Source organism: Chelonia mydas, chromosome 13, assembly GCF_015237465.2.
Source record: "Chelonia mydas isolate rCheMyd1 chromosome 13, rCheMyd1.pri.v2, whole genome shotgun sequence".
Lineage (NCBI taxonomy): Eukaryota > Metazoa > Chordata > Testudines > Cheloniidae > Chelonia > Chelonia mydas.
The window spans coordinates 26,155,733-26,182,969 of NC_051253.2; the positions used below are offsets into that span (position 1 = coordinate 26,155,733).

Below are 27,237 nucleotides of genomic sequence, written 5' to 3' on the forward strand. Positions count from 1 at the left end.
AAGTACGATCAAAAACATTTGGTAAAAAAAATGCCAGATGTATGTATTAATGTTTAAGTTATGTTATAAAACACCATTTGAACAAGACTTACCCCATCCATGTGGCAGGGTGCCAAGAGGATCAAACTCTGTCTTCTGTGTGGGGGTAGCGTCTTGGTTCTGCAGATCACACACAAAAATGGTGCATCAATCATGACCACCCACCACCAATTTGCTTTCCAGACCTCTAATTTAACCATAAAATCAGTAAAGCAAATGCATTCTTGCTAGTGCTACACAGGGCATCATACCCTCGAGCAACTTAATTATACAGACAAAAGTGCTAGTGTAGACATAGCCTCAGAATCCAATACATGAAAGCCTAACACAATCAGGGAAACACTGCTCTGTTTTTGAGGCTTAACATGAGTGTTTAAGTAGCTACTAAAAACCTACATCACCTGTCTTGCTAAACTAACTGCAAGCAGTATTTGGAGATGTCCAGTCAAAGTCTACCATTCATTAGTATTTGGTGGATTTTGGATTGCTTAACTCCCCTTGTTTTCCTCCCAATCACATGTTATAATTGCATTTTACCTGCATAAAATCCCTCAATTGCTTCCTCTGGGTGAACTTCCCATACTAATCTTTGGCCAACCAATAGAAGACACAACACAGTGAAGTGACTAAGATTTAGAATTCATTTAAGACTGAATACAAATAGAGTTAACCTGAACAAGTCTCCAAACATTACCAGCATAAACAGCCACTACATCTGCTAGCTGGCCACAACATCTAAACCACAGCTGGTTTTGAACCATTTCCTCACCACTTTGACCTTTCTCAGTAAATCAGTGGACTTTGCTACATGAGGAATATTTCACAAGATATATACAATACAGCAAACACTACCGTTTGTCAGTTATAGTTGTGCCATACCTAACAAAAAGCAAGGAAATAAATTAAGGCTCCCAATTGTACATACCACCCTCTACTCCCACATCCAGAGAAACAAACACACAGCCACCATACACCTCAAAGAATGCACAACTTTAATTCTGGTATCCTTACAGGGCACAATCTTCTGGCAGCCCCTTGCCAAGCCCAAGTGTGTGCACCTTCACAAAGCTGTGCAGAAGGGATGCAGAAGAAGGGGAAGGAAGTTTGATCTGTTTGTAGTGGAGGTGGATGGGTGGAATTTGGGAGTGGGGGTGCTCCTCCAGAACACATTTTTTCCTCTATATCAGAATAGACTTCTCACCCCGTATATGAACCTCTGGTTAAACTGTTGCATAGCTCCTTGAAGCTGACTGCGTTGAAGTTGCCATTGCTCATAATTCCGGACAGATTCCAGTGTTGGTCGTTGCCATGTTGTCGTTCTAGTGAAGTGGTCGACATAATAAATTCTCCCCATGTTGTCAACTCGTCGCTCCCAGCTAAACAATGCAAACAAGGAGTCTCAACAGCACGCAGCACTCAAAGGCTCAGAACGATTTTAGAGTCAGACAAGGAGCAAGGCAAGCAGGAGATAAACATGGAATTGGACGTGGAGTTTTGTTAAATGAAAAGTTCAATGTGGTCAGTGCTTATCTCCCCATTACAGTTCCTGCTGAAACAATCTAAAGAGCTAGAGAAAAGTGCTAACTAAAATGAGAGAATTATTCTCAGGGCAGGTCTACACTACAGCTGGGATTGAGTCTCTGAGATCGATCCACCGGCAGCCGATTTAGCGGGTCTAGTGAAGACCTACCAAATCGACAACAGATCGCTCTCCAGTTGACCCGTTATCTACCCCCGTACTCTACCCCCGACGAGAAGAGTAAGGTAAGTCGACGGGAGAGTTTCTCCCATTGACCTCCCGCGGTGTAGACCCCGCGGTAACTCGACTCCAGCTACATTATTCACACAGCTGGAGTTGTGTAGCACAGGTTGACTTACTGTGGTAGTGTAGAAATAGCCTCACTTTGTTCCACAATACCACCATCTAGTCAGTCACCTGCTTGCAATGCTTTTAAGTGGTGCTCAAGAGCTGCTTTATACATCTGGCTGGCTCTGGATAAGTCATTACTGTTGTTATACATTATATATCTGAGGGATGGGATGGACGCGTGAAATAATTGCAGTCTACTGGCCTCTTTTAAAAAAAATTAAAGTAACATTGCCAGCTCTGGCTGCAAAACGTGAGATGCTCTCATGCACTTTCTGGCACACTTCTAGTCTAACCTCAGAAAACCAAAAGAGTGCCCACATTCTACTTGGTGTCCACTTCATATCAATTTGAAATAAGTGACATTCATCAAAAAACTCAAATGAACAGTGGTCAAGTATTGAGCAAGGTCTGGTGCAATACCTGTATTGATCAATACCTGATAAACTCTCTCCACTATATCAATGTAAAAGCCGTAAAGTATAGTGCAACAGGTTGGTGTCTCTGTTGGGGGTGGGGAAGTGTATTTTCCCCTTTGAGATCAGTTCTCTCGGCAGTTCTACATTTTCTTGTTGTGCGCGTGACATGAGTGAGAGAGTGAATGTGATATGAATAAAGTGTGAAGGAAAAAAATATTTTTTTGGTTAAAAGATGCAGTGTCCCCAGAAAACCAGGAAAAGGACAAATATACAAATGTGTGCTCCTGTGTAAAAGCTAATGCTGTTGGCTGCTGGTCTATTAATGACTGGAAGAGTATGATTAGCAAAGCTCTGCTTAAGGTGCAGGTGTGCAGCAAGGTTAGCAGATGGGAACCTGAGCTCTGGTAACAGGATAGAAACCAGAGACCTCAGGAGAAAGAACTAATCAGGGAAGCACTTATTCAGAGCTGGCTAGTGAACCTAGTATTTTTGGGGGCTAAGACCCATGTGCTGTTATTTGTGGTAGCCTTTGCTTTGGTTTTCCGGTTTTGGTTCCTTTCCCCAGAGTGGGGAAGACAGACAATCTATTTTCTTTTACCATGACTGATCTTGAGCACCTTTTTTCTTTATAAGCAGACACAGCTGCTTGGTGTCTGATTGTTAGTAAAACTTCCCTGCTCCTCTTTTTCCTATACCTTCTCCCTCTCCACCAACCCTACACAACAGATACAATGCAGATAGCCATTTTTTCTCTTATTCTCCAAAGATTTAAAAAATAAAAATCTGAGCCTCATCTCCAAGGCACCAGCATGTGCCACTCATATAGGGATAGAGATGGTCCAAAGAAGCACGTGCAAGCTCTTAATCGAGTCACAAAGTCTCCTGGGGTTTATCTACACTAGAAATTTAACTGGAGCTAGCCAACATGTTTATACCTGCTAGTCTGGACATTCCACAAGTGTTTGGTATTTACGTTAGGGCTCAGCTTAGTACAAACCACAAATGTGTGTGTCCTGGAATAAGTGTGTAATATCCCAAGTGTCAGCTAGCTCAAGTTAATTAATAATCAATTAACTTGAGCTAAACTATAGCCTAGACATATCACCGGAGGCTAGATGTCTTCTACAGACTCACCCTTGGGGAAGAGGTTCCGGCCGATCCCATGTTGTCCTTTTTTCAATGTGATCTACGTAGTATACTCGACCATGCTGGTCCACTCTTTGCTCCCATCTAGAATTAAAAAAGGAAATGTTACTCAGCTTGTGCAGTAAGTGGAGTTCTTTGAGATGTGTCCCCCTATAGGTGCTCCACTTCAGGCGTGTGCATCCCATGTGCCTTTGATCAGAGATTTTCAGTAGTAGTACCTGTTCAGTCCGTGCATGCGCCCTACACATTCTCATGCTCTTTGTCAAGAACATACAGGGCTGCATGGGTGAACCATCTCGGCTCCTTCTCCGCTGCAAAGCCCCATGGAGGAAACACTAAAAAAAGAATAAGGAGACTGGGTAGTGGAGCACCCATAGGGACACACATCTTGAACTCCAGTTATTGCACAAGATGAGTAACCTCTCCTCCTCCTTTGAGTAGTGTCCCACTGGGTGCTCCACATCAGATGACTTCCAAGCAGTATCCTCATCAGGAGGAAGGAGCTTTGGAGGCAAATCTAATACTGAAGATATATGACTACATTATCAACTGCAGCATCAGTTCTAGAGGAATAAATAGTCACATAATTTTTGGAAAGAGTATGTATCAAGGTCCAGGTTGAAACCTTGCAGATTTCCAGCATGTATGACTAATGCCACAGAGGTAGATGGAGAATGGGCTAGAACTCTAGAAGGAGAGTGGATACACTGACAAATTTACAGCAGGAGATAATGCATCCAGAGATCCACCTTGAGAATCTTTGGGTGGAGATTGTGGATCCTTTGTTTGCTTCAATTGCTGACTGATCCAAATAGTTTGGGAGACTTTCTAAATGGTTCTGTCCAAATAGAAAGCTAATGCCCTTCTGAGATCCAAGGTATGGAGAGTAGCATCCTGATCAGTCCGATTTCGCTTTGGGACAAAAACTGGGAGATGGATTGACTTGGTTGATGTGAAATACAGAGGACACCTTATGCAGAAATTTAAGATAGGGTCACAATGAAACTGTGTCCTTGAAAAAACTGTAAACGAAGGGTCCACCATTCAAGTGCCCATTTCCCTGACTCTTCAGGCAGAAACAATGGCCAACAAGAATGGCACTTTCAATGTCAGGGGAAGAAGAGAACAGGTGGCCATTGGCTCAAAGGGGGTTTTCATGAGACAATTAAGGAGCAAGTTTAGATCCCATACGAGAGGGTTCCTAACTGGAGGGAAAACGAGCATCAATTCTTTAATGAATCTTACTTTTGTGGGATGAGCAAACACTGAGAATCCCTCAGTTGAGGAATAAAAGGTTATTATAGCCACTAAATGAACCTTGACAGAACAGAAAGAGTTCTGAGTTTTTTAATTCCAACAAGTAAATCAAGGACATCTAAGATGGGAGAGTGAACAGTGGAAAGTTGTGATGAAATCTCCTTCATTTCTGAAGATAACACTTTCGTGTGGATGTTTTTCTAGTATTTAATAGTACCTTTCACACCTCTGCAGAACAGAAAGTCTCTATATCCAAGAACCATCAAACTCTGAGATGAGGAATCTCCAGGTTGGAATGAAGAGTATGAACAAAGTCCTGAGATAGCAAATGGGGAATGGGCAGAAGACTCCATGCTGGACAAGAACCGAGACAAATTAGGTAGGGTACTAGACTGGTCTTACCCATGTTGGAACAATCAATATGATTTTGGCTCAATCTCATTTGATATTGTTCAACGATCAGTGGCATTGGAGGAAATACATAGTGGAGACCTCTCCACCAAGGAATAAGGAAGGCATCCCCGAGGAAGTGAAGGCCAAAGCTTCCTCTCAAGCAGAGCTTTTTGTATGTCCTGTTGGCAGCGGTAGCATACAGGTCTTGAAGGGCCCAAGCCAGAAAAATGTGATTGAGAACCCCCAATTCCAGTTCCAATTCATAACCACAGGAGAAATGTCGGCTGGGAGAGTCTGCCATGGTGTTTTGTATGCCTGGAAGGTAAGAGGTTGAAATGAGGATGTGGTTGGCCATACATCAGAGTTCCATAACTTAATTGCTTTTGAACAGAGAATGAGGAACCTCACTCCCCCATGATGACTGATGTAGATTAGTGCTGAAAAGGAGCAAGTTTCCAGTGTCAGTACCAGGGGATGAAACTGTTTTGGCGGGTTCCATCTGGTGGATGTTGCTGGTACCAAAGACAATGACTGCTTTGGGGGTGCCAAAATAGAGTGAGATGCTTGTTTCTTCATCGGTACCTAGGGAGCCTGGGTGACTTGTTTAGGTACTGAGTGTAGCATGGTGTCTGTAGGTACTGCCTTTCTGGAGGTAGAGGTTTAGACTCTTTTGTAGTATGGTCATTCTTGGGCAGTACAGAGGATGCCTTTAGTATTAAAGCATGTTTGGTACCGTGACCTTTGAAAGACTTCAGAGCCCTAGATACAGTACACCAAAGGAGCCTAGAGACTCAGCGGTACCCAGACCGGGACCTGAGATCTCCAACAGTCTTCTTCTGAGGAGACAGGCTTTTTTGAAATAGGCGCTTTATGAGGAGCACTAGTACTCTTCCTTTTATGAGTCCTTCCAGTAACCTCTGACAGTCTGTCCTGCAAAGGCCTGGGTGAATGTGGTGCAGAGATTGACAAAGCACTAATCTCACCTGGAGGCCAATGTACAAGGTAGTTCTCTTGGTCTGGATTTGAGGCCATCACTAGGAGCCTGATTAATCTCCCAATTTTTATTAGCTCTGCTTTTAAAGGCTGAGCAGATACACACTTCCCTCAAAATTTTAATATCCCCCAAACAGTGAATACACCAGGAATGTCCAACACACTCCCAGCAGGTGAGGCAGCACTTAAATCCTGGAGATCCTGACATATCCTGACGATGAACCCCAAGGATTAAAATAAGCATAAAACAAGCTTCACACAAAAAATAAAGTGCAAGCATAAATTAAACGAGAAGTAAATAACTACATTAAAAAAACTAAACTAAAAACTAGCGCTTTCTAAAGCTAAACTTTGAGTGGTAGATGCTGTCATAGGCTGAGGGGGCTGAGAAGGAACTGAGGGTGGTTCGCCCATGCAGCCCCAGGTCTTTGGTACCGGGCATAAGGATATGTAGGGCACATGTGCAGGATGAACAGATACTACCACCAAAAATCTCTGATCAAAGGCTCGTGGGGCGCATGCACACCTGAAGTGGAGCTGCCAGATGGACACTACTCGAAGAACAACAACAGTGTGTTTCTAGTTTCAGGTAGAAAATTATTCAAATCATTCATTTGCAGTTTAAAGCTAACAGAAATACTATAATTACTTTGTATAAAGTATTTATTATTTGCAAAGCACTTTTATAACGAGTACCTTGTTCACTGGATCTATTAAACCTGTGTACAGGAGGCAGTGGTACAACATAATACTTAAAAGGGGAATTTAAAAGGAAATATTTTCAAACACTTCAAAAGCAGAAGGAACAACAATCAAATTCCAAATAGGCTAGGGATGGAATTCTACCCACTAAGTACTAAGAGAGCTAACACCCCATATCTGAAGCGTGCGCCACAAAGGTGACAGAAGTCAATTAGGAGCAATTAGTCTGAATCCAATTTTTATCCATGTCATGTCAGTGGCACTGGATCCATAATATGAAAAGAGCAAGCTGGCACATAAACCCGAATAAAACTTTGCAGACACTGTAATTAGGAGCTGAACTATTTTAAAATTTTAAACTTTATCACTAATTCTCTAGATGCACAGCGAGATAATGTAAATATCTGAAAGAATAGGAGGGTGACAAAATGGCAGGAAATGGAAAAGAATGACAGCTCAGTTTATCCACAGTAAACTAACAGAATGGTTCAGAACTGTAGGGAAACTATTCTAGCCCAGATGCTGAGGCTCTAAGACCAGCATAATGTAGACATCTAGTTATTTATTGCAGTGCAGCAAACTTCAATGCAATTATACAACTTGCTATTTAAGACATATAGCACAAATACTGCTTTTTAATTCTGTAAGACACTAAAAATGTTTCTTTGACCCTATGGATACCATCTAGTCTTGAACACTTGAACACTTCAATCTCTCTGGTCACGCAATCACAGACATGAGGGTCGCTATCTTAAAGCAAAAAAACTTCAAATCCAGACTCCAGCGAGAAACTGCTGAATTGGAATTCATTTGCAAATTGGATACTATTAATTTGGGCTTGAATAGAGACTGGGAGTGGCTAAGTCATTATGCAAGGTAGCCTGTCTCCCCTTGTTTTTTTCCTGCAAAACCCCCCCCAAGACGTTCTGGTTAGACTTGGATTATTGCTGTGCACATTGTAAGATGAGCTGTTGCCAGCAGGAGAATGAGTTTGTGTGTGTGGTTTTTGGAAAAAAAAGGGGGGGGGTTTGGGGGGGGGGGTGAGAAAACCTGGATTAGTGCTGGAGGTGACCCACCTTGATTATCATGCGCATTATAAAGAGGGGTTTCAAAGGGGGATGGGCTGTTGCCAGCAGGAGAGTGAGTTTGTATGTGTGTGTGGGGGGGGGGGGGGGGAGGGAGGGAAGGGTGAGAAAACCTGGATTTGTGCTGGAAATGGCTCTACTTGATGATCACTTTAGATAAGCTGTTGCCAGCGGGGGAGTGAGGTGGGAGGAAGTTTTGTTTCATGGTCTCTGTGTGTATATAATGTCTTCTGCAGTTTCCACGATATGCTATGCATCCGATGAAGTGAGCTGTAGCTCACGAAAGCTCATGCTCAAATAAACTGGTTAGTCTCTAAGGTGCCACAAGTACTCCTTTTCTTTTTACGAATACAGACTAACACGGCTGTTACTCTGAAACCTGTCATTATGCAAGGCACTGCATTTAGCCGCATGGAGTGCAAATCTATCAACTGCATGAAAAAACTTGTACAGATACAGACAGACATCATCTTCCTTTCCAAATGCAAACAGATGGACATCGTACCAAAAGGACTGAAGGTAAAAAATCCATTACAATCTACATACCACACAGACTATGCTGACAGCTTGTGCCACACGCTCTCAAAGAAACTGCGGAATCACCTGATCAACATCCTCTACAGCAAACAGGGGAAGATTAAGAATGAGCTCTCAAAAATGGATACTCTCATAAAAAAACAACCTTCCACACAAACTTCCTCGTGGCTGGATTTTACTAAAACTAGACAAGCCATTTACAACGCACACTTTACTTCTCTACAAAAGAAAAAGGACACTAAACTTTCTAAACTACTACAGGCTACAAGGGGCCACAGCAATGGTTCCCTCAACCCACCCAGCAATATTGTTAATCTATCCAACTATACTCTCAGCCCAGCAGAAGCTGCTGTCCTATCTTGGGGTCTCTCCTTCTGCCCCTCCACCCCCTCGAACATGATACAGCTCTGTGGTGACCTAGAATCCTATTTTCGACATCTCCGACTCAAGGAATATTTCCAAAATACCTCTGAACAACATAATGATCCACAGAGGCCTGCCTACCAACATTACAAAAAGAAGGATTCTAGGTGGACTCCTCCTGAAGGTCGAAACAGCAGACTGGACTTCTACATAGAGTGCTTCCGCCGACGTGCACGGGCTGAAATTGTGGAAAAGCAGCATCACTTGCCCCATAACCTCAGCCGTGCAGAACACAATGCCATCCACAGCCTCAGAAACAACTCTGACATCATAATCAAAAAGGCTGACAAAGGAGGTGCTGTTGTCATCATGAATAGGTCGGAATATGAACAAGAGGCTGCTCGGCAGCTCTCCAACACCACTTTCTACAAGCCATTACCCTCTGATCCCACTGAGAGTTACCAAAAGCATCTACAGCATTTGCTCAAGAAACTTCCTGAAAAAGCACAAGATCAAATCCGCACAGACACACCCCTGGAACCCCGACCTGGGATATTCTATCTACTACCCAAGATCCATAAACCTGGAAATCCTGGGCGCCTCATCATCTCAGGCATTGGCACCCTGACAGCAGGATTGTCCGGCTATGTAGACTCACTCCTCAGGCCCTACGCTACCAGCACTCCCAGCTACCTTCGAGACACCACTGACTTCCTGAGGAAACTACAATCCATTGGTGATCTTCCTGATAACACCATCCTGGCCACTATGGATGTAGAAGCCCTCTACACCAACATTCCACACAAAGATGGACTACAAGCCATCAAGAACACTATCCCCGATAATGTCACGGCTAACCTGGTGGCTGAACTTTGTGACTTTGTCCTTACCCATAACTATTTTACATTTGGGGACAATGTATACCTTCAGATCAGCGGCACTGCTATGGGTACCCGCATGGCCCCACAGTATGCCAACATTTTTATGGCTGATTTAGAACAACGCTTCCTCAGCTCTCGTCCCCTAACGCCCCTACTTTACTTGCGCTATATTGATGACATCTTCATCATCTGGACCCATGGAAAAGAAGCCCTTGAGGAATTCCACCATGATTTCAACAATTTCCATCCCACCATCAACCTCAGCCTGGTCCAGTCCACACAAGAGATCCACTTCCTGGACACTACAGTGCTAATAAACGATGGTCACATCAACACCACCCTATACCGGAAACCTACTGACCGCTATTCCTACCTACATGCCTCCAGCTTTCACCCTGACCACACCACACGATCCATCGTCTACAGCCAAGCTCTGCGATACAACCGCATTTGCTCCAACCCCTCAGACAGAGACAAACACCTACAAGATCTCTATCAAGCATTCTTACAACTACAATACCCACCTGCGGAAGTGAAGAAACAGATTGATAGAGCCAGAAGAGTTTTTGCAACAAAGCCCGCTGCCAACTGTGCCCACATATCTATTCAGGGGACACCATCACAGGGCCTAACAACATCAGCCACAATATCAGAGGCTCGTTCACCTGCACATCCACCAATGTGATATATGCCATCATGTGCCAGCAATGCCCCTCTGCCATGTACATTGGTCAAACTGGACAGTCTCTACGTAAAAGAATAAATGGACACAAATCAGATGTCAAGAATTATAACATTCATAAACCAGTCGGAGAACACTTCAATCTCTCTGGTCACGCAATCACAGACATGAGGGTTGCTATCTTAAAGCAAAAAAACTTCAAATCCAGACTCCAGCGAGAAACTGCTGAATTGGAATTCATTTGCAAATTGGATACTATTAATTTGGGCTTGAATAGAGACTGGGAGTGGCTAAGTCATTATGCAAGGTAGCCTGTCTCCCCTTGTTTTTTTCCTGCAAAACCCCCCCCAAGACGTTCTGGTTAAACTTGGATTATTGCTGTGCACATTGCAAGATGAGCTGTTGCCAGCAGGAGAATGAGTTTGTGTGTGTGGTTTTTGGAAAAAAGGGGGGGATGTTGGGGGGGGGGGGGGGTGAGAAAACCTGGATTAGTGCTGGAGGTGACCCACCTTGATTATCATGCGCATTATAAAGAGGGGTTTCAAAGGGGGATGGGCTGTTGCCAGCAGGAGAGTGAGTTTGTATGTGTGTGTGGGGGGGGGGGGGGGAGGGAGGGAAGGGTGAGAAAACCTGGATTTGTGCTGGAAATGGCTCTACTTGATGATCACTTTAGATAAGCTGTTGCCAGCGGGGGAGTGAGGTGGGAGGAAGTTTTGTTTCATGGTCTCTGTGTGTATATAATGTCTTCTGCAGTTTCCACGATATGCTATGCATCCGATGAAGTGAGCTGTAGCTCACGAAAGCTCATGCTCAAATAAACTGGTTAGTCTCTAAGGTGCCACAAGTACTCCTTTTCTTTTTACGAATACAGACTAACACAGCTGTTACTCTGAAACCATCTAGTCTTGAGGTGCTTTATGCCTTCAGGCTAGTTTCTTCGGGTTGTGGCGAAGTCTGGAAAGAGGGTGCCTCTATGGCTAAGGAAGGACGCTTCAGGAAACCCTCCGTGAAGACAGTCCAACCCTGCACACCATCTTCTTTTGACTTGAAACCTGCTCACCTCTCCCAGATGGCTCTCCCATTCTGTTCATGCTGAAGAGTGGCAATGGGTGAATAGCTCACAGCAGAACGAACCAAAGATGAAAACTTGGTGGCTTGGAGCCAGGAAGCATCTCTATGATGAAGAGGAAGCTGCCAGATGTGTGACTGAATGTGAGTGAGAGCATATGGCATTGTCTGCTGTTTGGCAGAGGTCAAAGGATGACTAGGGAAGTGAGAGGAAGAGAAACTGAAAGTGGTCAGTGATGGGGCAGGGACAGGAACAAAGAGACAGGGTCCTAAGTTTTCTTGGTAACTTTCCCTCAGTTTGCAGATCCAAAAAGGAGTTAACTCTTGAAAAGACTAAAGTGCCCAGAGATTAAAATATTTTTTCAAATCCTCTCCTACTTGTTTGTTCCCCTTTCCCCCAACCATTCTATGGGGACTCTTGTACCAGGCTACTACTAACTGTTTTGGTGTACCGGCAACAGAGTGAAATTCAATAAAATCCTCACCTATGAAATGCTAGAAATTTCAGAGATTGGGAATCTAGTAAAATTGCACTTCTTAGCCAGCATCTTGGGAGCTGCCTGATGAATGGGAAAAGCACTGCAGGCAATGAGTCCTGAAAAGAAAGCATCTTAGGAGTCCCAAGTCCTTAAACTGGAGCTGGTCTGAGCAGTATTCCAGGATCAACACACCTGTGATCTTGGTGCAACAAAAGATATACACAAGACCCTGTTTACTGTGTGGCCAACTGCATGTAAATTTTGTGGCAATAGGTAAATTAAAAAACAGAGCTTTTTATTTAATTAAATTTAAAAATTAACAATACAATTAGAACAACTGTACCCCATGTGTTATAGTTTTTGTCATTAAATTCAATTTTATTAAGTCCCTAAATGTTCATTTTGCCACAGATTTTTGCAGACAGCACATATCTGCATCACAGAAGTTGTCAGTGGGTAACTGGTTATACAGCATTTGGGACTTTTAACGTCTCAAGAATGAGTCAACCTGGTATTCAGGAATAACTACAATAGCTTTACATTTCTGCTGAAATTATCAGCAGTGAAATAGTCGAGGTTGACATTTCCAGTTGATTTCAGAGTTTACATGCAAGTATGGTGAATGGGGCAATTCACACTCTCAGAGCTATTGTTTCAGGCTGCCTACAGATTAAGGCAGGCAATACTTAATAAATTACACTGGTCACCTTGGAAAGGTTTTCTTCACAATCATGAAGTTTAGATACGCAGTTCTGAAGAAAAAAATGCTTACATTCTGAAGCACAATTCTGTGGCAAGGGGTTGATTCTCTGGCAAATTCTACAACTGAAGACTACGTAGGATCACGGCTACAGTGTTCACAGGACTTGGGCTATTTGGAATTAAGAACTTTAGAATGGCTTCTAGATCCTGATTACCCTAAGCAATAACTGCTTTCCTCAAAATAACAATGTTAGCTCACTAAGACCTATATCCTACTAAGTGATCACATCCCGATTTGAAGACAAAGGTTGCCAGATGAATAAAAGCTCAATAGTTTGAGGGCATGTTATCAAAGAGAACAAATACCAACAAATTTAATTTCTTACTTGCATAACCTATGCCTGAAAACCAATCAAACCACATAGATAGTCTTACCGGGCAAAATACAGAAGCTGTGGGTGTTTGCATTACATGAGATAAAACAGAACTAAACTGTACAATAGTACTGAACTCCTACCCAGGTGGAAGAGGACCTTGACTGACAGTACTGTGTGTCTGAGACGGAGGATTTACTGGCTGGACTTGTCTGGATACTGGAGGCGTGGTCAAAGCGGAAGCTGCAGGAACTGTTGTTCCAGCTGTTGCCCCCTCAGGGCTCTGTTCTGAAGGTGCATTTGGAGTTGTACTTGGTGAGGATCCTGCACTGGACTCATCATTTTCTATGGACATAGATGAAGGACCATTGACACATCCTATGAAATCAGAGAAAACAAAAATGGAAGAAAGGTTCTTAGTTGGTTTTCTCTCATTAGTGTTTAAAACCCAAGAAATCTGTTTTAGAAAATTGTTAATCCACAAAAACAAAGGCTAGTAAAATAGGTCTGTCAAAAAAGTATAGGTGTAAAACCACACATTTTACCTTACTGGAACTCAGAGGCAGTTCTTTCCTACCTTGCAGAAATGCTACATTCCTAGTAGTATCATGAACCAGCAGACAGCTTTTATATTTCTATGATGGAACATTTCATTATCTTTATAATAGCAAGTTACCTACTTTCAATAAATACTGAAGGTATGTAAATGAATCCCTTCTTATTAAACTTTTTTTAACTTCGTTTTTATTATTTTACAAATGAACAATGCAAATTTCCAAAAAAGGAAATTAGACGACATCTATCTGAAAAGAAACTTCACTCGAGAGAAAGAAGAAAAAAAAAACCCAACAACAATGGGTGGAAAACTTTAAAGGGAAGCATTTAGAGTTTCAACTTGGTCAGCAGCATATCGTTATTTACGAAAAAACAGAAAACAAAAATTGTGTTTGATTTGGTCAAGATAAGTAGGTTTGAAAAGTTGAGATGCACATTCGCCGTATTTTTTTTTTTTTTAAACAAACTGCAATAATCTTAACAATGATCTCAGCATTGTAAGAGATAAAAGAGCTGCATTGCCCATGTAGCTATATTAAAATATTATAAATGAGGGATGCAGTGTAGTTTAGTGGATGAAAAAGAAGAAGCCAAGTCTTGATTCAGTCTACTTCCTGAGATCTGTAGGGGATAGCATTCACTATAGATGCTTTCCTGAGAAGATTCCATGCTGCACCTGCGACTGGCTATTCAATCAAATACTATTCCCAATTCTCAGTGGGCTGCTGGGATGGCCTGGTCTTTGCTCCGATGAGGAAACTGACTCCCACAAACGTCCCTTTAAGAAAAATTGTGTTTTCTTCTATAAATATGGTTTTCTAAGCACTCTATCTCTGAATACAGATTATATAACACATCATACATACATTTCATAGACACTACCTACACTTGTCCACAGCTCGAGATAATGTCTCCTAAGAAACTCTAGGAGGCCACTTAAACTTAATCAGAGAAGTCTGAATGTCATGGCCTTTTGTAAGCAACTGGCAGATGATAAAAAGGCAAAAAAAATAGTAAGAATTTGGCAGCCTTTTGCTATTATATGACAGTTTTTGACACTGTAGATGATCAGATTTGTAACAAACACGCACTGTAATCTACCAGACCCAATGCTGCTACCTACTCAGGAAGGCTGTTTTAGACACCAATCTTTCCAACACTTACTACCTAGTGTAGTCACATCAAAGTCAATTGGACATGTCACAGTAGTAAGCATTATCCTTGGTAGTATTTGCATGATCAGGCCCTTTGGGGGCTTTCTGCATTTGTTAGTGGTTGCAATATAGCCGTTCTTTCACAGACATGAAATTAGAAATCTCTCATGATAAAAACAGCAATTAAGCAAGAATGTACAAAGACAGGAAGCAAGATCAATTCTCAGTGGCAGAGCATTTCTTAAGGACTTGTTAAAAAAATGGGATCAGTACATCTGAGGAAAAGATATTAGAAATGGTCATGACTGTTCAAATAGAATGTAACTTACAAATAGCTTTTAAATGGATGTTTGGCACTAGAATACATACCAGCTGCAGAAGAGGGTCTACGAGGAGTGGGTGGAGGTGGTCGGGAGGGCCTGGGAGGCCTAGCAGGTTTAAAGACCCCATTTGTGAGTAACGGAGAATCACTGCCATTAACAGACTTGCTTTCACTGGATCCTGCAACCTCATAGCTTTCAAGGCCATTTGCATTAGCCCTTTGTGGGGGAAAAACAGAAACAAGAATTCTTAGGAATTTGTAGAAGATATTAGAACTGAAAAGTTAAACTATTATGGCTTTAAATAGAGGAAATTCTGAAAATCTTATAGATTATAAACATATTATACAAAACAAACAGTTTTTGTACAATATGTTTACATATTTGTTATAGCAATAAACCTCTTCGCAATCCAGACATACAACTATACAGAATTTAAGTTGGTTGCAATATATCTAACAGGAAGCACTTGAAGAGGAGTTTAAACAGAGGTAAAGAAAAGCAAGATGCCATGTTTGGAAGGATGGACTAGGAATACTGGAAACAGCAGAACAGATGGGGATTGGAAATCTGTATAAAATTCTCAGTTTTGCTTTCAAAACTTTTTTTTTAATTAAACGATTTTCACACCAGTGTGAACACATCTTATAAAAATCACAGTTTTGTACTAGGATACTGATGAGATTTTTCAGCATAACCTTAATAAATAAAGTAATCCATCATCAGAGGAAATACTTATGAATTAAACACATGAGTTTATGTAAAGGGAAATTAATACATGGAAAGCACAATTTAGAGTTATTTTCAGTATTTGCAGGTTACACTTATACAATATTTGTATTTCTCTAGTGCCATTTTATAGATCTAAAAGATCTTAATAAAAATTAAGGAATTAAGCTAACATCATTCCTGAAAAGCAGGCATTATCCCCATTTTTCAGACTGTTTAATACACAGTGCCTAAATTTATCAAAAACAAACAAAAAACTTCTGTTAACTTAGAGTTAAGGTTGCTAAGTGCAATTCAAGAGAGGATACATTGGAAACACTTGTTTAACAATATTAAATAGTAGGGAAATCACAAGCTAAGATTATGTAAAACAATCCTGACACTAAATGTCACTTTTTTGCTATATCAGAGAAATTTACTTGTAAATATAGCCTCTGTAATAAACCAAACTAACTGCACTCCTTTTAAAAAACCAATGTAATTTCCTTGACAATGGATTGCTGAGGGGTTTGGAAAAGGAAATAAGAACTTCATTTCCAAAGGGATCACATGACAATTCTATAATCCAACAACTGAATTGCCACAGATTTTTAGATAGTGTTTGTGCCCCCTTCTGATACAAGGATCTTCCCAAGGTACTAACAATTTGTGAAGCTCCTTCCATCAGAAATGGAAAAAATATTAACGAGGAAGCATTAGAGAAAGCCACAAAGTACTCAAAAGAATTTGTAATGTGCTCCTACTGGCTGCTTTAATTTGAAACCTTTCTTTGTTATGGGTAACAATATGGCATTGCTTTTTTATGTTTGAACTGTAAAGTTCTGTTAAACCTTAAGACGACACAAATTTTTAAGATATATTGGCCATCATACCAACTGGTCATCACGCTGATTTGACAACTATTATGTGATGGCATCCCTGCATAACCTCCAACAAATGAGACTATTTACAAAAACAGAAATTAAGGGGAATTGGTTTATAACAATCACAACAGCGAGTTAAAATACACATATATAAATATAAAAACTATGTTGAAAGTATGTGGAGGTTGCAAGTCAAGCACTGAAAGTTAGTAAATGCCAGAAAAATTAATGCCATCTGTACAACTTTAATTTGGCCCCTTATGTATATGCTGGGGAGAAATCAGTCCTCCTGGTTTCCAGGACAGTGCTCTGAACACAAGAGACCACACTTTCTATCTTGAACTGTAGCTCTGTGCCTATCATGTAGGAGACTGAATGGACCTTGGCAACACGCTCAGAACATACTGCATTTAAGACCTCCATGGGATTGGACCTAGGGTGACCAGATAGCAAGTGTGAAAAATCGGGACGGGAGGGGGGGTGTAATAGGAGCCTATATAAGAAAAAGACCCCAAAATTGGGACTGTCCCTATAAAATCAGGACATCCAGTCACCCTAACTGGACCATTCTCAATGCACATAGAGTGTTCGAAGATTTTAGCAACAAGCTCTTTAAAGTCTATACTTAGCATGTACACATTTCAAATCGTCAGAGGCTTATAATCCGGATGTATCTGGGTGGTTTTTCACAGGGACAGCAAAGGCACTTCTCCCTGGCACAGTCCCTGTGCCAAATTTCAAGTGCTTGCTCTAAAGCACTGAGGAACTTGTGCTCTTCAGAAAAATGGGTAGAAAAACATAACAGGGGCTAAATTACCTATTTTTTCTTAATCTTAATTTTGGAAATGGTTCAACTGTTTTCCTGAAACTTTCTAAAAAAATTCAGCCTGAGGCAGAAACCAAGCATAGAAAATTTCAGCCTGAATTATTCAAATCTGACAAAATTACAAGCAACTGAAAACAGGGACTTATGGAAAAATGTTTGACAACTTTAACTGCAGGCTTCACTGCCTCTGCCTATCATGGATTTTCAAAAACTTTTACATAAGTCATAATTCAGATATAAATGACTCAATAACTGAAGACCTTTTTTGTACCAGATATTAGAATTGCTGCTATATAAACTAATCAGACCCAACACTTCTGAAAATAAAATTCTGTAAATGTAGATTGTTCATTGACCAGTATGGATGGCTCAGAATAAGTTTTACAGTGGACCACTACAAGCAATCTCATCTAGGGAATCATAACCAAGTATCTCTATAATAAACATACTATTTGCAACTTGGAATTTTTTATTCAAAAAAAGAAAGAGGCTAGGAACCCAAGTTGTATTTCATAAGATATGTGGAATCAAGCCTAATTACATACATGTTTGACCTAAATATACAGCACTACTTTTGCTCTGTATCAGGGACAGTGCTCATGATAATTTAAGTTACTATGCCTTATTGCCCCCAAAGAATTTAAAAATAAGTGACTATTTGATCATGTGCTAATCAACAGTGATCTGAAATTTACTTGAGTTAAAGCCTAGTTTTCACTCAGTCCCAGAACACATTACTCTGGTTTTGAACATTAAGGTCAAGAGCATTATATTTTATCCTCTTGCATACATTATCAAAATCAGCCTGGGATGGGGGGTACGATGTATAAAAAGATGTTATTTGATATATAAGAACACCTACGCTACCCACACATTCTGAATCAGTTCATTATATAAGCAACACACAGGCTGTCCCAAGATAAACCCTCACTGAGCATCATATAATTGTAGCTGGTATGGAGATTGTTTAAGTAATTCAGATGCTCATATATTTGATAAAAGCAGCTCTCAGAGGGCAGAGAGGTCCTTCTGTTTGGAGGCATACAGAACATATTGCCTCAGCAGCAGAGATGGCTTTCAACATGTGATAGGATGAAACAGCCTTGGTACCTAAGAAGGAAAACATCCCCTTTACGCATCCAACTGGTTCAAAATGCAGTAGCTTGTCTACTGAACACACAGTCAATTTCAAAGTTTCAGTTCTTTGTCTTCAGAGCCCTCACAGAACTGGCCCCAGATGTTGAAAGAGATGGTTTCAATAAGATCAAGACCTCCTATAAGAACTGTATTGTATTGGAACAATGGACACACTTGTTTCAATTTAATCTAAATCAATTAGGAGCAGGATTAAACGAAACCAAAATAAACATTTCTAGACCATATTAAGAATATCAGCACATGAGTTTGCACTGATTTAACTAAACCACCTTATTTAACCAGAGCAGGTCTGTGTATGGATAAGGCCCAAGACCTGGGAGAAGGAAGAACTGGCCAAATCAGTTACACAGGCACAGCCTTGTGAACTCACAGCCATTAATCTCGGCAGGGTCTGGGATTCATTCAATCATTAAGTACTTATCAGTTTAACAATACAAGGCAGCAGAAGGAAACCTGTTTTTTGTTTTTTTTTTTTTTTTTTTGGAGGGGGCTTGTAACTCAGGAACCTCTTGGTCAAATGAAGCCAAATTCGTATCACTAATAAGAACATAAAAAGAAAAGGAATACTGCACCTTAGAGACTAACAAATTTATTTGAGAATAAGCTTTCGTTAGCTGTAAATTTTAGAAACAGTGGCTATTTTTTTCGGGATTTGTCTCTGCAACCCCTAGCTCGAATGACCTCAAATTTGGACTACTAACCTTACCCTGCAGTCTCCCACGGTGCACCTAACTTCAAAGGAATCCAATTGAGCATATTGATTTTAGAGTACTTAGAAAGGTTGACCTTTAAACAAAAGTCATAATGCAAGCTTAAGTATAATGACGACGCTGCACAGCTATAATAATCTAAAAGCAGCACATGAACAACTCAGGCAAGAAACAAACTCCTACCTTGTGTCGCTTTTTGCTCTGGAACCATCGTTCTGCGTGGGACCTTAAACACCAGAAAAAGAAAGGCAATGAACTTATTTAGTGTAGATTTCAAGGTAGAAAATATTCAACACTCAAATTCATTTCTAATGTTGAGGTTAAATGAAGAGCACCTTCCCATTTGTGAAAGCTTCTTTCACACAAATCTATGTACCAGTCACATTTTAAGCTATTAGTACTGAGGAGCACAAGAAAAGAGCAATATATTCTTTCCCCTCAAAGGTGTAACACAGATTCTGAATATTATTCAGCTACTGTGTGATATTGCCAATTGCACAAGTTCATCAATCATGAGAAATCACTTTTGTTTCCTATCCCCATGACAGATTCAAGCAACCTTCCACCGCCAAACTCCACCTTGCAGAGCTATTTTTAATGTCCTTCTCTCCCTGCTCTCCATAAGACAGCAGAAAGAAAGCTGCACTTCTAGAATTTTTCCTTCCTCTGCTTCATGGATTCCTCCCTTGGTGACAACAGGTGTGGGGTTGGTTCCTGCTGCTTTGCTGGGCCACCTCTCTGGTGCTCTCTTAACCTGGGCACTTTCCCCATTGCTCTGTAGGTTACTCAGAGAGAAGAACAGAGGAACCACTGAGAGCTTTAGCAGTTGGCTACTCTCCAAGCAGAACAGCAGTTCCTGGTGGCCTCAAACAGAACTGTAGCATATCAGTCTAAACTCCAGAGTTTCTTGTAGCTCCTCATGCAACTGCCTTGTACAAATCTGGCCCCAAAGCACAGCACTTGTGATACTGTGAGTTGGCAGTACTGATTGCACATTAGCCTATGTCTGGCTTCCACAGAGAAATATAAAGTTAACCAAACGCTCAGATATCACTATGATGGGGACAATATAAAAAAAGAAATCTAGGCAGAAATAAGCTCATATGTAATATAATATATTAATTTAATCAGATCAAGAAAGCAAGCAATTGTAATTCCAAGAACAGAAAAAACACATGACGTTATATATAGAATATTGCAAGTACTTCCCACAACTACATATATATCTATTCCCTTAGAGTGCATAATAAGAATGTATTGGTTACTTTTCTTCCTCTCAAATAATGGCCCTTCATATTTATGTTTTTATCTTGTTAGTTTCCAATAATATCTGTATTTAAACAGGAGTTTGTTCCTCTACAGCCTTGCTCTTCCTCGTTGATCCTGCAGTGAAGTTATAACACTGAATGTGTAACTTCTTAAGCTACCTGTAGGTCTATGGATTGGGACCTAAGCAGAGGAGGACTATTTTTCTTGAAGGATCAGTAGGGGGAGAGCTTTTATTCAAGGAAGATCCAAAATAATAGTGTAACTTGATGCCTGTGGGGAGCAGGTGGGAAGTCAAACCAGGGACCTGAGCCTCCACTGCCTGAGATAAAAGACCTGGGTCTGTTAGCTCAAGGCCCTTAGTGCACTCAAAAAATCTATATGCATGGTCCAGCTACTAGAGGGGGACAGATCACCACAGTCTGTAAACCTGGGTTACAACAGTAAGGAGAAGACAAAGATACTATGCATTTTCATTTTTAAAACATTTTTTTTTAAAGTTAGAGGTCCTTAAAGAATCTCATTAATCAATCAACAAAGTAAAGCACGTTAGATATTTGTTTCCTTCTTTCTCCCCCCAGCAAGCCTTTAAGAATAGGATAGCTGACGTCTGCCAATAACATGAGGTGACTTTCTAAAACATTGGAAAGAATCCTTGATTTTATACTTGACTTATCTAAAAAGAATGAATAGTTAATGCTCTGTCTCAATGAAAGCAAAAGTTTGTTTACTCTAATTTGAAGAAAAAAGGAACCTAAATGAAAACTATAATGAAGATTCTCTAGCAAGGAATTCATTTCAATTAATCCATTTCACCCATTACCAAGGCACAGCTGTGAAGAAGAACACAAAGTAGTAAGGAGCAATAACCGGAAGGAATAGCTGCCAAAAACAAGGAGGAAAATTAATGTCAATGGCACCTATTTTTAAATGTATTTTTTTGCTGAGTCATGAAAAGGCATGAAACCTCAAGAAGCATTGAGACCCATTGTTTCCTCTTGTCTTCACTGTTCTAAATCTGGCTCTAAGTTTTCTTAGGAAAGCAGAAATCTCTTTCAGAATTAAGAATTCAGCATTAGTCTCATTACTTTGGTAGAATGAGCCAGCTAAGTCAGTTTTATACAGCCCTACATAAAAAATTTAGAGTCACCAAGTTAGTCAAGGTGGACTTGACATTAGAAGACTGTTTTGGCTGATCTACTCCGATGCTATGATACAGATAATGTTTGTACAGTGAAGACCTAACTCTGATAAAGGACTCACAAGTGGCATCATGGGCTTCATGTTTACTGATTACTGTAACAAACATGCTCCACTTAAAAGTATAATGATTTTTTTTGTTGTTGACCTCTAGCCCTGCAAACTGAGCCTGGGCTATCCAGCTTATACAGCAATAAAATTTAACACCTGTGCAGTCCATTGTACTACTGACATTGGTGTAACTGTTTGGAACTTAACAGTTCCACTGATGAAACGTAAGATGGAAAAGATTCCAGCTCACTTAATCATAGCTGTATAGGTTCTGTAGGATTAAAGGAGTTAAAAAAAATAGAGAATTTATTTCATCACAAAAGTGAGAAGATCTGAATCTAAATACACACAGGAAGTAGATCTGCAGAGTAAGGTGGTGTCATTTTACAGTGTCTTAGGGCAGACCCACATTTTTAAAAAGCATCAAAAATTCTGCTAACCTCCAACTCTTAAACATATTAAACACAGAGTCGGCAGCACAGGTAAAATTTTTGAACATTTTACTTCATAGTTGCCCAATATCAAGTTTAGTCATTTATGCTGGTACTTCAGGCTCTGTGCTGTTTCTGATATTGTTCCTAGGCGTTTTAAAATAAAAATTAATTTCCCTATCTAATTTTTCCTCTTTCCATTTACAAGCATACATTTTTTAATTTAGTGAGTGAATTCAGTGCTCAGGAAAGGGAGAAACTTGAAGCACAAGCTCAAACCAAATGCAGTACAGAAAGAGGCGTGCAAGTTTTCCTACCTAATTCTATCAACATACCTAGACCATGCACTGCAAATCCCATGCAATTCCAGTCCTTGTCCTTTCTTTAGAAGAAATTCCCATCTGGGCAAGCTATGTGATAACGTGTGTGACACGGTGCAGCCCATAAGGCTTTAGGGAAATATGCTTATGAATGTATATATGACATAACTGGAATATGTTTTATGTTACATATGCCATGTAACATGTCTCTGTAAAGGTTATGATCTACTGAATCTATTCATCCTATTTGTATGCATGTATCATCTTTGTATTTGAAGTTATGAATACTGGCTGTGTACTTGCTTGATTTTTAAGTAGCCTTTGTAAAGCATTTGGTCAGCTTCCTGAGAAAGGAATGTGCAAATTAAGTGCCCAATCAAGAAGCACTTAACGCACAATGGACCTTGGAAGATTCCAATCCACAAAAGAAGTCTACATGAGGACATTCAAGGTAGCATGCAAACAATGGCTGCTGCCTGTAAAAACTGAGTAATGCATGGACATGTGACTTGCCTAGGTGACTCCAAAACTCTATCTTGGAGCTGGACTTTGCATAGGAGGGAGTCCCCATCCACAAGAGAAAGTCTATTTAAGCCTGTGAGAGGCCCCTCCATTTTGTCTTCAGCTGGCTCAAGAGAGATCCTTTGGGGTGGAGAGGCTACCTGAAAGAAACTGGAACAAAGGTCAGGAACTACAGGGGGTGTGAGTGATTGCTAGACCCAGACTAGAAGGAGACTAGTCTGTAAAAGGAAGTTTACTGGAACACCTCTGAGTGTGAGGTTTTATCTGTATTCAGGTTTCAGAGTAGCAGTTGCGTTAGTCTGTATCCGCAAAAAGAAAAAGGAGTACTTGTGGCACCTTAGAGACTAACAAATTTATTAATGCTCAAATAAATTTGTTAGTCTCTAAGGTGCCACAAGTACTCCTTTTCTTTTTATTTGTACTCAGTTTTCTTACTGTATTAGACATAGATTTGCATGTTCTATTTTATTTTGCTTGGTAATTCACTTTGTTCTATCTGTTACTACTTGGAACCACTTAAATCCTACTTTCTGTATTTAATAAAAATCACTTTTTACTTATTAATTAACCCAGAGTATGCATTAAAACCTGGAGGGGCAAACAGCTGTACATCTCTCTCTCTCTCTCTCTCTCTCTCTGTGTTATAGACGGTGAACAATTTATGAGTTTACCCTGTATAAGCTTTAACGCTTATACAGGGTAAAACAGATTTATTTGGGGTTTGGACCCCATTGGGAGTTGAGCATCTGAGCGTTAAAGACAGGAACACTTTTAAAGCTTCTTTCAGTTTAAGCCTACAGCTGTTAGGGGACATGGTTCAGACCTGGGCCTGGGTTTGCAGCAGGCTAGCGGGCCTGGCTCAAACCAGGCAGGGCACTGAAGTCCCAAGCTGGGAGGGCAGGGAAAGCAGGGGCAGAAGTAGTCTTGGCACATCAACTGGCAGCCCCCAGGGGGTTTCTGTGATCCACAACGTGATAACATGATAAATAGGGGGAGGGATGATACGAACAAAAAACAACTTATTTTCACTTGTGACCAGGGAGTCAGGTTTGAGCACAGATGTCTTCAGAAGTAGTAAGTAAACATAAAAGGCTAATATGCTAATTCTCTCTCTGATTTCTTATGACACTTTAAATGACACTTGAAATTAACATGACATTTATTGTTCACCTCCTTTTGGTTTTGCAGTAACAGCATCATATGAATTGCCAAGCTTGCAATTGCCAATGATCCACCTAATCTGTTACATCATCTCCGACAGCAGCCAATATTGGACTCCTCTGAAGAAAGGATAAACCTTTCACAATGCCCCTTGTCCTGCTCTACAGGAGAAATTTTTATCTTATTGCTCTCAACCATCAGTGCTGAGAACCCCTATTTTTATTGTAGCGTAACTGCAAATGCTGCTCTTATTCTTCAAGGTTTTTAATCTTAAAAATATTGTATTAAGCTATTTGCCACTGAAGAGGTCAACAAAACATTGGGAATGCAATTTGTGCTCCCTCTTCTGGCTTTTTAGCAAGCAGCAATTATAGATTCTTCACGAACAGCAGCTCTTGTTTCGAATAATCAGTGACAAAAGTGGTGGACTTTAAAGTACTCCATTTGATTTAGGGCTTGTCTACACAGTGGGGTAATGCAGACTATGGGGTTCTGATTTCTAAAGTGGAATGTACTGTGCATTAATTGATCCATGTAGACCCTACTGGCGTGCACTAATGGTTCCCTAGTGCTCTTTAACATCGTCCTGTTTGAAACCAGCAAGGTCTACACAGACCAATTAATACACAGTATGTTAGTATGCTTTAGAAATCATACCCCTGTAGTCAGCATTACCCCATGGTGTAGACAAGCCCTTCGAAACTGAAAGACTTTTAAACAAGACTACCATAACCCTGAGGTACAATTTAAAAGTTGTCTCTCCCTGACTAATCCAAAAGGCCACACCCTGTGTTCTGCAGCACTGTACATCATGGCAACTTTAGGTAAATTAAAAGAAAAACTATGATTAGAAATGAAATATGAAAGTGAGTAATTCAGTAATTACAGTATTCCTTTTATTTTGCTATTAAATTCAGATTATTTTGCATTACTCCTATGTTTTCAAATGCCACAGATTTACGTACTGATGATGTACAACTACGTTGAAGACTATGTCAGTTAGAAAAGCTGGTGGTTTTGACAGCTGGATAGATGTATTTTGACATCAAGGAAGGCATGGAAGATAGTTTGGGATTGAGAGATAAAGTAGCATGGTCCAGAGAATAGGTGCCCAGTATTATCGGTACTGCACTAATATCTATGAGCCCCAGTCATGGACCAGGACTCCAGGTCACTATGCACTGAACACACACACAGAACTTAGGATGAAAGTAAAACACATGGAGGGGCCCTTGTGTTAGAGGTAGGGACCAAAAGATTTGCAAAACCTCCATTATAATATATTTGTGGCTCCCTCTTGAAGAGCTGGGCGAACTATGTAAAAGCACTTTCAAAACTGGGACTTTGAAAATTCAGGATGTGAGACTACTGCCCACAATGGTGTCTCCTCAGAATTACATTAAGGCAGTTTAGGTCATAGTATGAATATTGCTACACTGATTTCATTATTCAAGCTTCTAGATTATGTTCTGGTAGAAAGAGCATACTTGAAAGTGCTCATCTGAATACTGGAATATGTGTTAGTTCAAAGTGCAGAGTGTAAAAAAGTTAATGATTAATGCAGTTAATCTGCAGATTATCAGATGCAGTACACAGCAGCTCCAACTCAAAGTACTGTGTCAGCTGCTCATACTTTAAGATCCATAAAAAAAAAAAGAGAACCACAGGGAAAGACAGACAATGATAAAATACAGTTAAATGACAAGAAAAGAGCAACTCCAGACACCCAAACAGCTGACTTTATAATCTACAAATAAAAAGCTTTGCGAGGAAATAAGAAACCCAAAGTGCCTAAATGGTAGGCTCCTAGGAAAAAACCATTTCATTTACTGATATTCTACAAACATGCAGACACGAGCTGCATAATAAAGTAACTAGCACACTTGGCTATGAGTCTGTAATAATCTGTTCAGCTTTAAAAAAATGAAACAGAAAGAATAAAGAATTCAGAAAACTGTGAATGAAACAGATGACACAAAGAAAGGAAAGTCACACTGAACATTGGAATGAATCTTGAAATAAAATATTTTGAAGTCCCATCACTCCTTTTATTCAGTTATTTTATGGATCACAAATTCAAACTTCAAAAGAAACAAAGGTTAATGGAAGAGTTTAGTCTTTACAAGAGTGCAATATAAGTATTTATTATCAATAAAATGTTGTAAATTATTATAAATAAAATGTTGTACTATCTTCCAGTAAACAGCTTTAGATAAGCACAGACTACACACCCTATAATACTTAAATAAACACTCACTTCTTATAGTCGTGGCATCACCATTAGTTAGGAGCTCAGGATCTACCTGCATCCCATCCAGACAAACAGACAAGTCTCCTATCACCTCTGCTGGTTCTCGGTAACCGACAAGCTGCAATGTCACAACCACTTGCTCAACTAGAAAAGAAAAGTACAGAAAAATTAGAAGCTTCCCTTTATGTTAACATATTATTACATTTTATTAAAGAAATTATCATAAATCCAAAGGAAAGTATTATAAAATAGAACAGTTCTGAATCCCCATAGGAATAATGTTAATAATATTTATGCTTTTTGCAAACAATCCTCCCAAACCTCCTGTAAGTAGGCATTATTCCCTTAAAGACGGGGAGACTGAGGCAGAACTGTGAAGTGGCTTGACCACAGAAAGAACCAGAATTAGAGCAGAAGTCAGAATTCTGGAGTTTCTGGCTGTCTTGTGTTTAGACCACTGGACCACATCTCTCAAACAACTCCTAGAGCTGACCTCCAAAACACCTTTAAGAACCAGAATTCATAATATTCCTCATTAAGTGCATATACAAGTTTTATATACAGACAAGAATATTTATCCAGTCATTGAAAAAATGTACACTGAAAAACATGAAGCTTTTATCTTGTATCTACAGAAGGAAGGGTATTTACTTTTACAGGCTAAGCCTCTGCATCTGGTCACAATGGAACACAGTTTAGGATAAATATCTTTGCAATATCACAACAGAATATC

The 27,237-nt window shown here is 40.2% G+C and overlaps 1 protein-coding gene across 5 annotated transcripts in view; it reads right to left on the reverse strand.

Moving 5' to 3' along the window:
* Positions 1-27,237, reverse strand: part of ITCH (itchy E3 ubiquitin protein ligase) — a 121,080-nt gene that overhangs the window by 41,445 nt on the left and 52,398 nt on the right. For all 5 annotated transcript variants that reach the window (XM_043526581.1, XM_027819545.3, XM_027819546.3 and 2 more), the window contains 7 exons: positions 26,511-26,648; positions 19,486-19,528; positions 15,066-15,235; positions 13,131-13,365; positions 3,460-3,555; positions 1,241-1,415; positions 93-159 (listed from right to left, as the gene is read on the reverse strand). In XM_043526581.1, coding sequence (XP_043382516.1) covers positions 93-159; positions 1,241-1,415; positions 3,460-3,555; positions 13,131-13,365; positions 15,066-15,235; positions 19,486-19,528; positions 26,511-26,648 — 924 coding nt within the window. The remainder of the gene's footprint in view (positions 1-92; positions 160-1,240; positions 1,416-3,459; positions 3,556-13,130; positions 13,366-15,065; positions 15,236-19,485; positions 19,529-26,510; positions 26,649-27,237) is intronic.